The 17,313-nt window shown below is 43.9% G+C and overlaps 1 protein-coding gene across 2 annotated transcripts; it reads left to right on the top strand.

Moving 5' to 3' along the window:
• The first annotated feature begins 291 nt into the window (after nucleotides 1-291).
• Nucleotides 292-16,389, top strand: PARD6B (par-6 family cell polarity regulator beta). 2 transcript variants are annotated; one of them, XM_014254247.2, is made up of 4 exons: nucleotides 292-459; nucleotides 5,076-5,298; nucleotides 11,874-12,728; nucleotides 14,353-16,389. In XM_014254247.2, the coding sequence occupies exons 1-3, from the start codon at nucleotides 394-396 to the stop codon at nucleotides 12,701-12,703; spliced, it is 1,119 nt and encodes a 372-aa protein (XP_014109722.1). In that variant the 5' UTR covers nucleotides 292-393; the 3' UTR covers nucleotides 12,704-12,728; nucleotides 14,353-16,389. The 2 variants fall into 2 exon arrangements, with proteins under 2 accessions (XP_014109722.1, XP_005524930.1); XM_005524873.3 differs by having other exon boundaries at nucleotides 11,874-16,389.
• Nucleotides 16,390-17,313: the final 924 nt, after the last annotated feature.

The raw sequence follows: 17,313 nt of genomic DNA, 5'->3' as shown, positions 1-17,313 counted from the left end.
CCGAACCGCGCTCCAGCCCCGTGCGCGCACATCCCCGGCCGCTGCGGGACACCGGCTGCGGGGGCACAGCCCGCACCTGCTGCGGGGACAGCGGCACAGAGCCCCGGCAGCCCGCGCCCCGCCGCCTCCATCTTGCCGAGGCTGCGGCGGCAGGTGCGCGGCCCCGCCCGTGCGCGGCCCCGCGGAGGCGGCGCCGGCGCGGCGGCGGCCCCGCCCCCGGTCCCGGCAGGGGCCCGGGCCGCGCGGCCCCCCCCCCGCCCGGCCGCGCTGAGGGCGGAGGCGGCGGAGCGGCCGCGGGTGCCGGGTCTCTTGGCTGGGGCGCGCCGCTGCCCGTCCCGCAGCGCTCCGGCGGAGAGAGGAGCGAGAGCAGCGCACGCAGCGACCGCGCGCGGCATGAACCGGGCACAGCGCGGCGCCGCGGGCAGCCGCGGCCTGGGCACCATGGAGGTGAAGAGCAAGGTGGGAGCTGCCGCCGCCTGAGGGCCGCGGGCGCGGGGGGAAGGCCGGGGCCGGCCCTGCGGGGCCGTCGGGCCGCGGTGTCGCTGCGGGCACAGGGACGGGGACAGCTGCTGACTCACCTGCCCGAGGAGCCGCCGGGGCACGGCCCCGCCGCGGCCTGAGCGCTCCGCAGGCCACCGGGCTCGGCGGGCGGGCCTCGGCGCTCACTCCACACCTGTGCTTCTGGCCGCCGGCGCCACGGCTGCCGGAGGTGCTGGGGTCGCTCGCTGGGTGCGATGTCTGCGGGGAGGAAATGTAGGCGGTTTTAAAAAAAAAACAAAACAGGTAATTGGGGTTGGCTCCTAAGTTTCTGGACAGACTAAAAGACTTACGGAGAAATATGTGTTATGGGGAAAGCGTGAGATCACTGGGCCAAAAGAGGTGATTACAGACATACTTGACACGGTCTCCAGAGGTCCCTTCCAGCCCTAACAGTTCTGTGATAATTCCCCAGCGTCAAAACCCGCTCTTGTCCGAATTGCAATGAGTGCGTTTGTTAGTGACTGTTTCTGTAGTTACCTTTTTCTCCTTAATGATCATGTCTTTCTGTAGCTTTTTGTGCGGTGCAGTGTAGGCTTACAGGAGAGGTAGAGGCGAGCCTTGGCTACCGTATCCAAAAGTGGAGTTTGCCTTCTCTTCGAGGCCCCGAGAGACTTTTACCCTGGCAGTGTTTCAGGAGTGTGTACCTGTGTGTTCTTGCAGGGATCACCGGTGTCAGCTGCTTAGAGCTTTGTCCAGCTCTGTAAATTCTCCCGTACCTGTATCCCCATCTCTTCTGTTTTTAGTTTATATTTACTGATTAGGTAAAGATTTCTGGTAAAGCTTTGATATTCTGAGGGAGATTGGATTTTTTTTTTGTTCTGCTTCATATTTGTAATAATTTCCAGTTGTAGAACTGCTGAATGTACAGTTTGAGGTGGAAGGTCTATTAGTTAAAGAAATGTTGAGTTAAAACTCCTTTTTCGTTGCCTAGGTGGATTGCAAGTGTATCCATGTGGAAATGTGCTTTCCATTGGTGGACACATGGATCTCTTGGGTTGTTTTTTAGAAGTGGGGAGCAGCCTGTGTTCTGTCCCCTCCTTTCCTGCTAGTGAAGTGTTAGAGTAGCAGTGCAGGTGAAGCAGTCAGGACTTGAGCTGTGTGGAAGGTTAAGGATAAGGCATCGTAGTGCTGGAACTTCTGAAGAGTGTGTGGATGATTTCTTTCAAGTGTTCATTTTTCATGTGGCCTAAAGCAGCAAGCACAGGAGTATCTGGTAGCTGTTATTTCAAATACCAGTTAAGTTAGTACTGTGATGGTGACGTCTTTCATTTATGCTTTTATAAGGTTGAAAACAATCAGTATGATGTGCTTACAAACCCAAATCACTTGTTTCCTCACCCCAAAACTCTAAGATTACTGTTTCCTCACTGTGTGTGTTCCGTGATTTAAAATATATCTAGGGAGTCAGCCATGTGATGTATTCCAGGTGTTTGTAGAGAGAAGTGCATCCCTAATGAATAAGGATTGTCCCTCAAGTGCATATTATGGAGCAGATTCAAGGCATTCCTAGAACTACTTGTTGCTATTGCATTATTGAACAGCACCTCAATTTAATACTGCAGAGGAGTCATCTTCCTTCTATGAAAATGAGCAATTCTGAAGAGAAGGAAGAAGGGCCTGTGGGGGAGGTGGAAGGAGCCATTCCCGTGGAGTGGCCTGGGCTTTGAAGGCTGCTCGGTGATGTACAGCTCTTTATTTAGATATTCCAAATCAATAATTGTGCCTCAGCTGACAAGGCTGGGCCAGCACAGCCCAACTGTGGTTGCAGTTATATGAGCACAATCCTTTTGTTAGTTTAGTTTATTCAGTTTGGGTAACTGCTCTGAGCTCACCCTTGCGATTCCCCATAGTACTTGAATTCCAGTCTGCCCATTTTCTTGTCATGGAAAATAAAACTTTATACCCTGGTCTAGAGTTCCTAGAGATGGTATGGAAACCCCAGAATAAGTTCTCTATATAGTAAAATTCAGGTTTTCTCCCTCTCTCATGATTTGGAATAATATTTTTTTCTGAGTAAAATCTTAGTAACTGGTAAGTCAGAGAAGGTCAGTGCAGCTCATGCTCTGTCAGCAATGGAGTCTTGCATAGAGCAGCTTTATGTTGTGTTTCACAGGACTTAAAAACGTGACCCATAAATGAGTGTTGAACGAGCATCCCGGGTGCCTTCCTGGTGTGCTGCCATGGCTCCCTGGGGAGTTCCAGGGGAACAGCACAGGCTTGTAAAGAGCTCAGGTGGCAAGGAGCTTTCTCTGCTTAAGTTACTCTTCCAGTGTCTTGTCTCTAGAACATCCAGTGCAAGCCTCTTCCATGGGATGGAGTGCAGCATCTGATAGAAAATGCAGACATTTCAGGGATTCAGATAATGGAATTGTACAGCTGGACTTGTCTTTTACCTGCTTTCTAATAGTATTGAGCAAACCGTGTTAGGAAATGCAAGTGGGTTATGAGTCTCTTGGTATTTGCACCAAATATGTATTAAATACATATTAATAACATTACATAACATGGAAAAACTAAAAATCACACATTTGAAAATCTGGCCCTTTGCTTGTTGTAAGATTCAACATTTATTCCAAGCTGAGGGTGAGGTTGTTGGCTTTTTAAACTTTTATTAGTGAATTATGTTTAAACTATGTAATCCTTGAAAGCCAAACAATTTCGATTGCTGCCATGCATGGGGAGTTCCTATGGGGCTCACGCATCCCGCAGCTGGGGAAGGATCTGGGACAGGATGAGGTCCTGCATCCATGTCGTGATTAAACTGTGCTGCCTCTGACGTGTGGGAGTTCCTCCTGTGGGCTGGGCTTTTGTTTGTAAGCAGCTGTGAATCATCCCTTCTGCCTTATTAGTTAGCGAATTGCAGGCTTTTTAGAGCAGGAATGTTCCCAGATAACTCCTTTATTTGAAGCTTTTTAGGGGAAGGTGTGGTGTTGAAGGTGTAGCTTGTTTTGAGTTAGCACGGTGTTAACGGGGCCCTTGTCTCCTGATTTTCAGTTCCTTGTTTGTATGTGAGAACTCCCAGGCTTTTATTCTCCAAAAGATTGCAATCAGGTCTGAGATAAAGTGCACCTCTGCATCTCCTGTGTGTAACACACACCAAAGTATGTGATACCGAGGCTCACACTTGCACTCAGAGCATTTTGTTCCACGTGTCCTTCTTCTCTGCTTAAAACTAAACTTGCTGAAGAAATTATATTTAAAGTCTTGATTTTCACTGTAGGTCAGCAATAGAATTCACACAAAAAAAAAAAAACCCAGCCAACTGAGTTTTTTTGAATTATTAGCTTATTATCCTTTTAACTCATACAGTCTGTTCTGGTTTTTGTAACCTGGCTGCTGCTATCTCTGAATTACTTTTGACATCCCTGGTATGTTGTGTATGTGCCTGATATGGAGGATTTGGAGTAATTTTTATCCAGTATTCTGTTTGCTTTGGGTCCTGCCCTTGTTAGGCAGAACACCAACATTTTACTAGCTATGTGTGGTAAAAATCACAATTTGTCCAGTCTACATCAAATGCTCATCCTTTTCTTGGCACACAGTTGAGTCTCCTGCCTGCCCCCGCTGTATCATTGCCTTAATAAGCAACCTGTTTTTAATAAGTGTTTGCTTCAGAGATGATTTAGGAGACTGAGCTTGAGTGGATCTGTGAGCTGGGTTTTTTGTTGAATGATTATGTTGGCTACAAGCAAATCCTACCCCTGAAAGTAGTGTCAGTGACTCATTTATATTTATTTATTTATTTCGTATTTTCTGAACCTTGCCACGGTCGGAAAATCCAGGTTCTATATCCTGGATAGAACCCTGATTTGAAAGACTGTTGTAATCAAGATTTGAGCCTTGCCCATGCAAGCGAATCTTCTGAACGCTCTCAGAGGTAGTGGCTGGTTGCCTCTGTTACCTCTCTTCAGGCAGGAGCAGAGTGGACCTGAGATCAGCTCCTCAGAGCTGGGCTGCACGTGAGCTGGACTGAAAAGCAACAACAGTTCTTTGTGGTCTTCACACCCAAGTGGCATTTTCATTTCCTGCCCTAACAGCTGGGGGTGTGAGGGCTGCTCAGCCTTGCATGGGTGACCCGCAGTTGTGTAACAATCTCTGTGCACTGCTCTCAAGGGCACTGCTAGTTCTTGGAACCAAATTCCAGGTAGTCACATACCACAGGATGCTAATCACAGCCCTGCTTTGAGCTGCCGCAGCACTGCTGCCTCTCAGTTCTGTCCCTTGCCCAGCATGGTTGCTTCAGCAGCCTGTGAGAACCTGCAGGAATCCTGCACCGGTTTGTCACCTTAGTGCTGATGAGCTCTGTTAAATGGAACAATGAGACAGCCTTGGCATGCTCAAAAGCACTCGTTCTACCAGGTACAAAACTAGCTACAACTTTGGGGAAAAAACACCTGTTTTAACCAACTGGTTATACCGTGTCAAAATAGTTTGTTGTAGGTTTTAGTGCGCTTTCAATTCTGTAATGTTTCTCGTTTAACATAAAATAATTCTGTTGCTTCCATATTAATGACGTAAGATATATTTTGTTGTAGTTTGGGGCAGAATTTCGACGATTTTCTCTGGAGAGATCCAAACCTGGAAAGTTTGAGGAGTTCTATGGATTGTTGCAGCACGTGCACAAGATCCCAAACGTTGATGTTCTGGTGGGATACACGGACATTCACGGAGACCTGCTGCCTATCAATAATGATGACAATTATCACAAAGCAGTCTCTACAGCCAATCCTCTACTCAGGATTTTCATTCAGAGAAAAGGTAAGAGCACTTGAAGAATGTGAATCATCTGTTTATCCAGTTACAGTGTGATGTATGGAGGAAAAAACCCTTCAGTCCTCTTTCATCATGTCAAATTCCGTAATAATTATGAGTCACGAAAGGTATTCACAGCTTGTCTCTCTTGCAAGGGCTTCCTCAGGCAACCTATTTATACTTTGTGATTTTTTGCTTGTCTTTAGTTGAGTTAAAATCAAGTTAAATCTCTAGCAAATGCTTCTTTCTGGTTTTATGTAAGAAAATGAAAATAAACTTTCAGCCACTAAGGTTTTCTGCTCTGTAGTTTGGACACTTTTCACTTAAAATTCCAATCTCGATCAGACAAGAGGAGAGACCGTTAAAGGATGGAAAGTAATATTAGAAGTGTTATTACATGAAGTGTTAAACGCAATATTAAAGTATAAATTCAAGACTTTGTAATATGCTACTCTTATCACACTTTCCTAATAAAACAAGCTTATATCAGTTAGCAAACCTCAGGAGTGAGGACAGCTTGCTTTGTTGGTTTGCCTTTGAAAGTAGTGTGTCTGCTCTGGTTGTGTGTTCCTACTGTCTGCTTTTGTTCATGAAGGGCAAAAATCCAGTTAGAAGTTAGTATTTGTTCCTGTGGTGTTGTTCCTGGCTGTTTCTAAGATATCTTTTCCTTGGAAAATGCTTGGGCATCAGAACCTTTTATCAACTCCCACTCCTAAAAGTGAACATCTCCACAAGAGCATGACACAAACCCAATATTCATAATCAGTGTTGCTGCTTGGCAGCTGCTGGGTGCTGGCAAAATGTCTGTTTTGTGTTGATAGTATAGGCTGGTAAGGGCTGTGTTCTCAGTGCTGAAATGCCAAAGGCATGAACCATTTGCTTTAGCAGAACCTGGAGGGAGACAAGGCCTGTGATTCCACCTAATCCCCTACAGTAGCCATATGACAGGAAGGGATAAGCCACTTTGTCAGACTGGGATTATTCAGTTTATATTTTTACACCATATGTTTTTAGATCGTTCCTAGTGTGACAGGTCTGATGTTGCCTGTTCCTAGTGTTACATTTGTAATGCTTTCTTAGTTTCCTACCACCATTTACCTTGATTTGGTCCAGGTGGATTATTTGTCCTGGCACTTGCCAGGAGGTGCTAGGAGTTGATGTAATGCGCAAAAGTAGAAGATGAATCCATTTTAGTTTATCAGAACAAGAATTGACAAGCAGGAAAAGCTGTGTAGAAAGTACCAGGTGTCAGTGCCTTCCCTTGGACATGAGAGCTTTCTGCCTGGGGAGTTTCAGGGAATAAAAAACCCAGGCTGGCACCACAGTCTCCACTGCACTTTGTTGGGGATTAGTTGTGGCCACACTGACCACAGCTGTTCATGAAATTGAGGCATCTTTGCTGTATAGAGCAGGTGTTTGTTCGATGGAAAATACAGAAATAACTTTATTCTGTATTTTATTTGTGATGCTTTCCTGTAACTGAGGCTGGATTGGTGGACTTAGGGATGGTTGAGATTTTGTGCAGCATGATTTAAGTGTGCTTAATTCATAGATTGCAGCAGCCTTACTGGCTCTGGGATGGAGAAGAAATGTCTGAGCAAATACTTGCTATTGATGGGGCTGGTTTGGAGCTATAAGTGGTACAAGTTACTTTTCCACCTGCAACGGTACCTGTGGCTTTCATGCATTCTCTTAAATCAGCTGAAAATTTTTTGTGGGTTTTGTAATGGAACTTAACTTCTTTTGTATTTCCAGCAGCAGTAGATGGGAATTTAGATCTTAGATAAAAAGCCACTGTGGGCAAGAGGGAAAGTGTTTTGGTGCCTTATAGGATATTAATTTTTTATCACACTGTCTTAATTGTTTAGAAATGACATGTAATTTGTGCAAAGCTAACTTGAGGTATGAGCAGACTGCAGTGAAATCTAATGTAAATAGTATTAACTTCTTAGTATATTGTATCCAAGGAACACCTTGAGGGGTTGGAATGGGAGCTGCAAGGTTATTAATAAGCAATGGTTGTGATAATGGGACTCCAGAATTTGGGAAATGTTATGCCAGAATAAGAACTCTTCTCTCCTGTTTGATTTAGACTCCTCATTTCTGAAAGCTCTGTTTGTCCTGCACATTTATGTGGCTTGGTTGATCATGGTAAAAAACCTAGAGATCTTGTAATGAAATCACATTATTCCCCTTAGACTTCTCCAATTGTATTTCACAAAATTCCTTTAAAATACTTTATAAACTGCTCCAGTGCTAAATCTAAACTGGGGATTGATGTTGCACAAGTCACAATTGGCTGTCAGCTTGCAGAAAACATTCCTCGCTGGAATTTCATTCTGCAGTTTAACAGATTAACAGGTACTGTTGACATCTGGTATTTAAAGGTTAAACTGATGTTTTGAGATTAAATCCAGATGTATGGGAGTCACTCTGTCTGTGAGAAAAGCCCTTCTGAAGAGAAAATGGAGGGGAACAGTCTGCACAGGCTGAAGGGCAGCTTGATGTGGAGAACTTTGCATTGTAAATACAAGAACAATAGAGATAACAGAAGATACATTTCATTATAATATCCTTAGCAGTCCCTCACAGGTTTCTAAATTACAATATCCAGCTCCTGCAAGTTCTGCATGTATGTGGCTATATTTAGTGGGAAGTGGATTCTTTGGTTAATCCACTTGTGCCTCTTGAGGAAGCCTTTGTCACTGAGAAGCTTTATTTTGGTGAGAAGTAAGAGCAGTTGGCTTTTTAAACAGCTTTGTGGACTGACCTGGCTATTCTGAGGCCTCTTGCTAAAAACACAGGTTAGTTTCCTAAAACCATATTTTGTGACTAAATAAGAGGAGATTTGTTGGGTCGTATTCAAAAAATGCTAAATTCCATCTCTTCAAATATACTAACTACTTGGGGGTTTTGAAAATTTAATTCTCGAGGGGTAACTCTACATTGATTTACAAATGGATCAGGAAAATATTTCAAAAATCTGTCTTCAATAACATTAAATTGAAAGCAGATTTGGCATCTGTGGGCTTTTGTTTCCAATTCCGTGTAATAAGTCTGTACAGATTGGTGCCACCTTGAGCTTGAAGCTGCTGGGGCAAAAAATCCTTCCTGCACAGTGTGGGCCTTCTCCTTCACACTATCTGTAGTTAACACCTTGTCCTTTGGCTTTAGGCCAAAATATTTTTTGCTGGGGCTTTAAACTGATTAGTGAGGTGCCAGAACAAAGATGCCTTTGTACTTGAGAGTATTGCTTTAGAAAACTTGTTCAGCAGTGGAAGAGAGGTTACCCAGTGCGCTGTTCTGCTGAGATTTGGGGAGATGAGTTTATCAACCTTTCACTGTTTTTTTCTCACAAATTCTCTAACCTTAACTGTATATCTTAAGATTCCTGCTAGTTCTGAATTATTAAACTATTAAGAGCAGTTATAATGAAAAAAAACTTTCCTTCTGGTGTATGAGAGTTTCTTACGTGTCTTAACATCTGGCTTGCAATTTTGGGATACATTTATTTCAGCCATGTGTTCTGTAACTTAAGTACTAAAAACAAAATCACCAGCTCATTTTAAGATTTCTGATTTGTCTTGTGAAGGAGACTTTTAAAGTTCTTCTCTTTTCCAAGAAATGTTTTTCTGCTCTTAGTTTTTGTTTAAAAAATCCTTTTGAATCTGTTATTTCATATACAGACGTTTACATAATATTTCTTTCAAAGCCAGTCCTGTTGGAGCTGATTTCATGTTTATCTGCTAAGTGGAAAAATTTGATTTGTACAGAAGTTACCAGCTGATAGTTGTGGAAGGTGGGCTGGGAGCTGGTTTCTGTGAAGGAAGTTGGGAACACTTCTAAATGATTTGAGTAAAGAGCACAAACTGTCTTTGATCATTTACAGGACGTGATAGATCTACTTGGATATAATAAATACGTGTTTGTATATCCAGTCCATGCCAGACTTCCTGCAGGGTGTGTGGCCTGGTGAAGAAGCCTTATAGCCACTGTGGCAAGCTGAGAACATTGAATACTTTATATATTTGATATGGCAGAATGGGTAAAATACCACAGAGTCTGATTCTCTGAATATGTGCACTTGGAAATTAAGGAGAAAACCCCATCAATTGAATACCTTTTAATGTTGCAATGCACCTGGGAGAACACTTGTACAAAAATCAAAACAAAGCTTTGCTGTCATGTTTTCTCGTGTGTTTTCCAAAAGCAGCAGGAACTGAGTGCTTGACTGGCACCAGTCTGTTGGGACCTGGAGCTGTCATCAGCAACTCCCACTGCAGCAGGAGTGAGTGCAAGTATTACCTTGTGTTTAAAGCAGCAACAGGTATTTAAAGGTGGACCTGTCTAGGATCTGATTTCATAGTTGACCTTTCCAGGTTGTTTTGTAAACAATTGTAGTTCTAAGTAAAAAAAGAGAAGTTATTGCACCTCATTGAATTGCAAAAATCCTTTCAATGGAACACCAGATGTCTGACTGGAAACTGGTTGGATGGGTTGTCAGGAGAGATAAGGGCAAATCTTCTCTCACTTTTTACTTTGATCATAAATTTTTAGCAAAGATGAAAAGAATTGCTCCGTGTTGTCTGAAAAGTCAGCAGGTTAGTTGTCAGCAGTGGAGTACAGGGGCTTAACCAGCTGATCTTAGAAGGCCCTTTGGGATGTCTGACTACAGAGTAAAGGCTGAGTTTGCATTTTTGTAGGTGTTTTATTTCAGACACAGTTCACCTGTTACTGTGCTTTGGCTGGGGAGGTTGAATTGTTTTTTAAGGTACCAACTCTTCAACACAACTGACCTAACACCCTTAGATTTGTGAAGATCAGATTTTAGGCTATTTCTAGAGCCTTTGTGCTTGATGTTAAGATCTACTGTTATATTAATTAAAATTTCAATTACAAAGTAACTGAGATTGCTATGGAAGTGACTTTAGGCTATAATAGGGCTGTGTCAATCAGGTATCTTCATATTTCCCAAGTTATTGGGAAATAACTCCCAATTGTGTCAATTAAATTGTTGAACAACTTTAGCTGTAAACATCAGTGCAAAAGATGCTCTGTGTTTAGCAAACAGCTAAGCAAGAGCTTTGCCTTCCTTATGGTGTAATTATTTTTTTCAACAAAGGAAATAAAAAAGAAATGTAAATGAGGCCATCATCAGGACACATTTTTCTAAAACATGTTGATGAACTATTGTGTACACACAAGCCAGGAGCTGACAATAAATCCCTTTGAGGTTTTTTTGTGGGCTAATTTGAATTTGTTTCTTTTCCTCTTGTCCTTTATCTTATAGAGTACTAGGTCCAAGGCTGCCTTCCTAGAGCAGCTAAAGGACTGTTCTTGTTTTCAGCAGCCCTAAAGGCAGGGAAGGGAGGAGTTGGTGTTACATGCTGCAGTAGTGCTAGCCTGTTGCTCCAGGAATACTTTCTCTGTTCTGTCTTGCTTAAAGCATCTGAAGAGTCCAAATCTCACTGCTTCATGTCTGTGTATCTCAGCCTCAGAAACAAGTGCACTCATTGATTTCCTCAGCAGCTGGCAGCTGTCCTGAAATGCCACCAGGGCAGCATTGCCACAGTCAGCCCAGTCCACAGATTGAAATGTATAGCCATTCTTCCACTTTCTTGGCTGTACCAATGGCATCTGAATGGCCTAATACAAAGAAATCCCAACTTCTCTGGGTCCTAGGGTTACTGCAGTCCAGTTCTGCGTGATTATTGGGGATTTTCCCCTGTGGGACAAAGATGTGTGCAGTAAGTACAAGTGTAATTCTGAGGAAGCTCAGATCTGAATATATTTAGGTTCATTCTTTTTGGTGACTTATTGCATATTAAAAAGAAAAATGGAACCTTTGGTAAATAAGCATTTCAGAAATCAGTATTGCTTCCACAAAACATGTTTTCTCATCCCTTACAAGTAGTTGTAAGTCTAATATACATGTTTTCTTTTGGGTTTTTTTTAAGCTCTAAGCCATTTGCCTATTCCTGTATCAAATTGTGGCAGTTACGGCATTGCATGAACAGTTTTGCTTGAAGTATTTGTGTGCGAGGTCTCTTTGTTTCTGCTCCACAGCCATTTTACCTCCATGGCATGGGGGAGGGAGGAGTGCAGAATGGAATAAGCTTTCTGGAGTTTGAATCCAGGTCACTTGGCTGGCTCCCAGTAACTAGGCAATAATAGGCACACTGGCTGCTTTCCCTTTTTCATTCTTTCTTTTCCAATGATCTGAAACCTGAGGAGAGAAAACTAGCAAGTGGAATTACTCTGAATAAAATTAAAATGTTTCTAGGAATGTACTCACTCTTTCCATTCTGCCCTTTCTCAGGCAGCTGTCGCTCTTTGTGTCTGCTGCTGCTAACTTGCTTCAATTTCTTTTGTGCACGCTTTTTCCTTCGGTAGAAGAAAACCAAAAGTATTCCAAACTTTGAATCTCATGACATTAAAGCTTTTGTTTTGTGAGTGGAGAGAAAGGTTTCTGTGATAGTAAGGCTGCCAGTGGATGGGCTGTTGGCCTGTGCTGGGCTAACACACGTTAGCAGCATGACCTGGCCGTGCCTGCTCTAATCCCCGTGTGCTCTGTCTTACAGAAGACGCAGACTACAGTGCCTTCGGGACGGATACCATGACGAGGAAGAAGAACGTCTTATCCAACGTGCTACGTCCGGATAACCACAAGAAGAAGCCCCACATTGTCATTAGCATGCCCCAGGACTTCAGGCCCGTGTCCTCCATCATAGACGTGGATATTCTGCCCGAGACCCACCGCAGGGTGAGGCTCTACAAGTACGGCACCGACAAACCCCTGGGCTTCTACATCCGTGACGGCTCCAGCGTCAGGGTCACCCCGCACGGGCTGGAGAAGGTGCCGGGCATTTTCATATCCAGGCTGGTCCCCGGGGGGCTGGCTCAGAGCACGGGCCTGCTGGCTGTCAATGATGAGGTGCTGGAGGTGAATGGGATAGAGGTGTCAGGAAAAAGCCTCGATCAAGTTACAGACATGATGATTGCAAACAGCCGCAACCTGATCATCACGGTCAGACCTGCCAACCAGAGGAACAACGTCGTGAGGAACAGTCGGACTTCGGGCAGCTCCGGCCAGTCCACTGAGTCCAGCCTTCCCAGCAGCACTCCAAACATTCTGGGAAATCTGCTGCAAGGAGAAGAGGAGAGCGATGAGGAGGACATTATTATTGAAGACAGTGGTGAACCGCAGCAGATCCCGAAAGCCGCGCCTACCAGTGCAAGCATAGAATCCTTATCACAAATTGAACTCCTCCACGAGTCCACACAAAATGGATTCCTTCCTTCCAGTGAGGTGAACTTGAATCACTCAGCAGGCAGCATTAGTATGGAGTATGAAGTACCAGAGCCAGGGCGTAAGTCCTTAGAAGAAGATGGAACTATAATAACGCTATGAAATGACATTGGTGTACTTTATAGAAGTAAGGATGCCATACGTGTTTTAATTGGGCTTAATATGTAACACATTTTATACCTCTCCATCTACCAAGCACTGCAGTTAGATTAAAAGGAGGGAAAAGAGTAAATACAAGAAATTCAAAATTATGTAGGTTGACTAACTTCATTAATTCTGCACTTCAATGTAAATAATGCACAAAGCTGGACGATAATTGATAAATAGCTGAAATTGAACGAAGAAAATTTAAATTTAAAATGAAGGATAGCTAAGAGATGGCTGTGAGCTTTCTTTTAAAGGTACTTGATTTTTCTTATTTTTTTAATGCTGTATACTACTGGTTCTGTAGAAGTAAACTTCCTTACGTGTGAGGCTGAGCGTCTCATGGACTGTGGTTTCACGTTCCTCTGAAGTGCTGCTTACGTGGGATGGAGCTGCTCCAGCCCCCTCACTCCTGTCCTGGCTGCTGCTCCGCTGGCAGAGCTGTGTGTGGGCTCTGGGCAAGAGGAAACTGGGACAGAGCCAGAGGTGGGCTGGGAAGAGATGGGGTGGCTGCTCTGGTCCTGGCTGACACAGGGACAGCAGGGCTCTGTGGGCAGCACCTGCAGTGGGGCTTTGGAGGTCACTGTTCCTTTGTGAGTGAATGTGCAACCACAGGCTCGTTAGTCAGGCACCATTACTAGTTTTAATGGCCAGGCAAGTTTGCTTTTAATGACTCTGATTATGAAATTCAAATGTGAAAGTATTAACACTAATGCATCAAAGACCTGTTCCCATTCTACTTTGCAATATTTAAGAATATCATTGGATTTAGTTACTAATCCCAGGAAGTTACAAGCAAAACAAATACAAACTTAATGCAATAGAAATAGCATAAGGTAATCTCTGTTAAAATTACAGTAGAAACTGTAAAGATTTCTACTAGCAAAGGTTTGTTGGAATGAGTCTGGATTATATAAAAGTGACTTTCTTCAAACCTGAACGAGTTAGAACAGTCTAAATTAAATCCCTGGATTAAAACAAGTTTTAAATCAGAATGAGGCTTTACTACACCTTGTTTGAGCCATGTGATAATAACTTACTCATTTTTAGGAGCTGCTCTGTAAACGCAGACCGCTGTGTGCCCTGGCTGGGTGTTGTGGGTATGACAGTGTTGCAAGTCCTGATGCTGCAAGAGCAAAGGGGAGTGTGTAACCACTGCACTCACTGGGACAGCTGCAGGGGAGGCTTCTAGCATTGTTTTTATCCTTCCCCTTTTTGTATCTCCTGCTTTGGCCCTTGATTCCCAACCTGACCCTCCTCTGGAACAGACGTTGTGGCAGGGAAATGAGCTGGGGACTAATAGGATTGTGGAGAAGGATCTCCCCAGGGATCCCATGGCCTCTGTCAGCCCGGCAGGAGGGGCAGGGTGCTGCCAGTTCTGTCCTGTGCTCCCCAGAGCAGCAGTCAGGTGCTTGGGAGCATGTTCCACCCTCTGGGAAGATGTGATGAGTGGGAAGGGAGACTGACCCCATTCTTTTTTTCCCCTCAGTCTATTTTTGAGGAAAATCTACCTCTGGTAACTTCACTAACAGGAGACCAATGTAAGTTTAATGTAATCTGTAAAAGTCATTACAGACTGTCAGAGGCTAAACCTGTGTTTGTTTCAGGTTTTTGTGGTGATGCAAACAGTGCTGCAGAAACAAATCCCTGCTGTTTGGTGTTACAAAGTGCACATTTGGAATTAGTATCTGATGAGCAGTAGTTTTCTCAAACGTCCAATGCCATTGGAGTCCAGGATGCCAAGAGAGGCATTTATCCCCCTTAGGATTTATGGAGAATGAGCACAGCAAGCAGTGATACTCTGCAAATACAGGTGAGGGGCTCTTTTGTCACACTTATTTATGGTTTCTTTGTGTGTGTGTGGAGAGCCCTGGGATCTTTTACAAGAGCAAGATCTTTCAAGTGTTTCACTTGTTTTGCTAGTTATTAAAAATGAAGTAACTACATCCACTTAGTGTGAAATGAGAAAAAGAAGTGTTCATTCTGCAACATGGAGACTTTACCTGTACGTGTTTTCTCTCAGTGCTGCTCTACACTTCCTTTCTTTGTGGAAGATTGTTTACTTTGAAAATATCTTTTATTTTCCTTTGTCAAAATACTTTCCTTCCTGTATGAAATCACCAGTGGAGGGTGAGACTCTTTATTCTGCTAGTTTGCACTTCTGTGCCTTTGGTTTACTTGAATGTATTGTGAATAATCAAAGGAATAAAGGCACTTGGATGGGAAGAGAAGAGAGGTCCACAGGTACAGAGAATGAACTGGAAGTGCAGGTGTGATGTTTTCATTCTGTGCAGATCCACGTGGGGCTGATGGGTCCATGAGGATTTTGCAGCTGGGGTCACAGCTGGGAGGATGGACTTGCCTGGGAGGGCTCAGTCTGGCCAGGAACCTGGCAGGGCCCAGCCCCGAGGCTGCTGTGCTGCCAGGCACGTGCATGGGTACTTTGAGTAATATTTATGCCAGTATTAAGGACTTGTAGAAATTTAACTGGGGTCCTACTCCAAACTGCATGAGACTTCATCTCTTAGGACCTTTCCTGCAAACAGAGTAATCTAAGCAGGAGATAATGTTCTTTCTGATATACATCATGTTCTGTTTCACAGAAATTTGGTGACATAATAAAACTAAGCATTTGGGACTTGATAAAAACTTTAAAGAATAAATCTAAAAAATGTGTATTTACAGTTACAATGACAGACTGCACAGCATGTAATTGCTTAATGCTGCAGTTACCATAAAGTTTCTAAAGTTCTTCCATATCTTACTAATACCTACACTGTTAATTACAAAATATTTTTAAATTGCTACTTCAGGATGATCAATGGTTGATTATGTGTGGCTAAATTTAATTTTATATATAAATGATACTGGGGTTCGGTATAAGGTTTTTTAAAATATGCTGATATTGTTAGCCTTTCGTTCACTACCTCCTAAATTTTTAACATCTATACTGTTTTCTCCCTGGAAGACAATACTTAAAGGCTTGACTGTTTTATATAGATTTTATCTATAGCTAAAAAAAGGAGAAAAATATCCAGAAGTGATAGTGAGGATGCTGTGCATGATTGACAATGTTACGCTGCTATTGATGTAATCTGTGTATTAAGTATTCTCTGTGTGTAAATTGTGTTTTCAAGCCAGATTTTATAAATTAATTTATGAAATACCCAAATTATTTCAGAATGGAATGAAAAACTAAAATTCCTTTGACTAGTGTTACATGTTGTGTACATGCACAGAGGGGGAAAAGTGATTCCTCCCTGGTGACTGGGAGATCTAAGTGCACCTTAATAGGAAGAAGAACAAATTCTTAATAGAATTAAGATGCATTTACTTTAAAGTTCTGCTGTGGTACTGGAGAAGTCAAGCCTAACTGTGAATCATACTTTTTTTTCCACACCTGAATTAAATTTAGGACAATGTTCTCACAAACTGTCTTTAACATGTGTATTTTTGTGAATATTATGTATTTTCTAATTAAATTTTACTTGCAATGTGATTTTTACATGAATGAACTTGTTTAAAATGTCAAATATCAGTATTTTTCTTACAACTTTAATGTATAATGTACATTGGTATCTCACCGAATGAATATTTGATTTTACAAAAATCAAGCTAGATGTAGTTGTATATTAGTCTTATATTTTTACAGACCAAAATAATAAATGGATATAGAAATAAAATTGTTTTTTCTCAATTACTTTGTCAGATAAGTCAAAACGAGGAAGAGCATATCCATTTTCTCCAGTGTGACAATGGAGATGCCATTTCATTTTTCCATGCTGGCCAGGGAAGCAGGCTGTTTTCCTGCAGCGGCTCTGCGGCCCTTGGTGCTGCAGGTGTGCTGTGCTGGGCTGCAGGTGTGCTGTGCTGGCTGCAGGTGTGCTGTGCTGGGCTGCAGGTGTGCTGTGCTGGGCTGCAGGTGTGCTGTGCTGCAGGTGTGCTGTGCTGGGCTGCAGCTGTGCTGGCTGCAGCTGTGCTGTGCTGGCTGCAGGTGTGCTGTGCTGGGCTGCAGGTGTGCTGTGCTGGGCTGCAGGTGTGCTGTGCTGTGCTGCAGGTGTGCTGTGCTGGCTGCAGGTGTGCTGTGCTGGCTGCAGGTGTGCTGTGCTGCAGGTGTGCTGTGCTGCAGGTGTGCTGTGCTGGGCTGCAGCTGTGCTGGGCTGCAGGTGTGCTGTGCTGGCTGCAGGTGTGCTGTGCTGCAGGTGTGCTGTGCTGGGCTGCAGCTGTGCTGTGCTGGGCTGCAGGTGTGCTGTGCTGGCTGCAGCTGTGCTGTGCTGGCTGCAGCTGTGCTGTGCTGGGCTGCAGCTGTGCTGGGCTGCAGCTGTGCTGTGCTGGGCTGCAGCTGTGCTGTGCTGGGCTGCAGCTGTGCTGGGCTGCAGGTGTGCTGTGCTGGCTGCAGCTGTGCTGGGCAGCAGCTGTGCTGGGCTGGGCTGCAGCTGTGCTGGGCTGCAGCTGTGCTGGGCAGCAGCTGTGCTGTGCTGCAGCTGTGCTGTGCTGCAGCTGTGCTGTGCTGCAGGTGTGCTGTGCTGCAGCTGTGCTGTGCTGCAGCTGTGCTGTGCTGGCTGCAG

Source organism: Pseudopodoces humilis, chromosome 19 (genome assembly GCF_049639895.1).
Source record: "Pseudopodoces humilis isolate 2021_Gansu_Grassland_sample_001 chromosome 19, ASM4963989v1, whole genome shotgun sequence".
Taxonomy (NCBI): domain Eukaryota; kingdom Metazoa; phylum Chordata; class Aves; order Passeriformes; family Paridae; genus Pseudopodoces; species Pseudopodoces humilis.
Note: the sequence above shows the minus strand (reverse complement) of the source record. Positions and strands in the feature narration are given on the sequence as shown.

Bases quoted from the DNA above. Each gene is read 5' to 3' on its own strand.
- PARD6B (XM_014254247.2), top strand. From the start codon at position 394: ATGAACCGGGCACAGCGCGGCGCCGCGGGCAGCCGCGGCCTGGGCACC. The intron at 460-5,075 runs GTGGGAGCTGCC...ATTTTGTTGTAG, and splicing joins CCATGGAGGTGAAGAGCAAG to TTTGGGGCAGAATTTCGACG. The intron at 5,299-11,873 runs GTAAGAGCACTT...TCTGTCTTACAG, and splicing joins GATTTTCATTCAGAGAAAAG to AAGACGCAGACTACAGTGCC.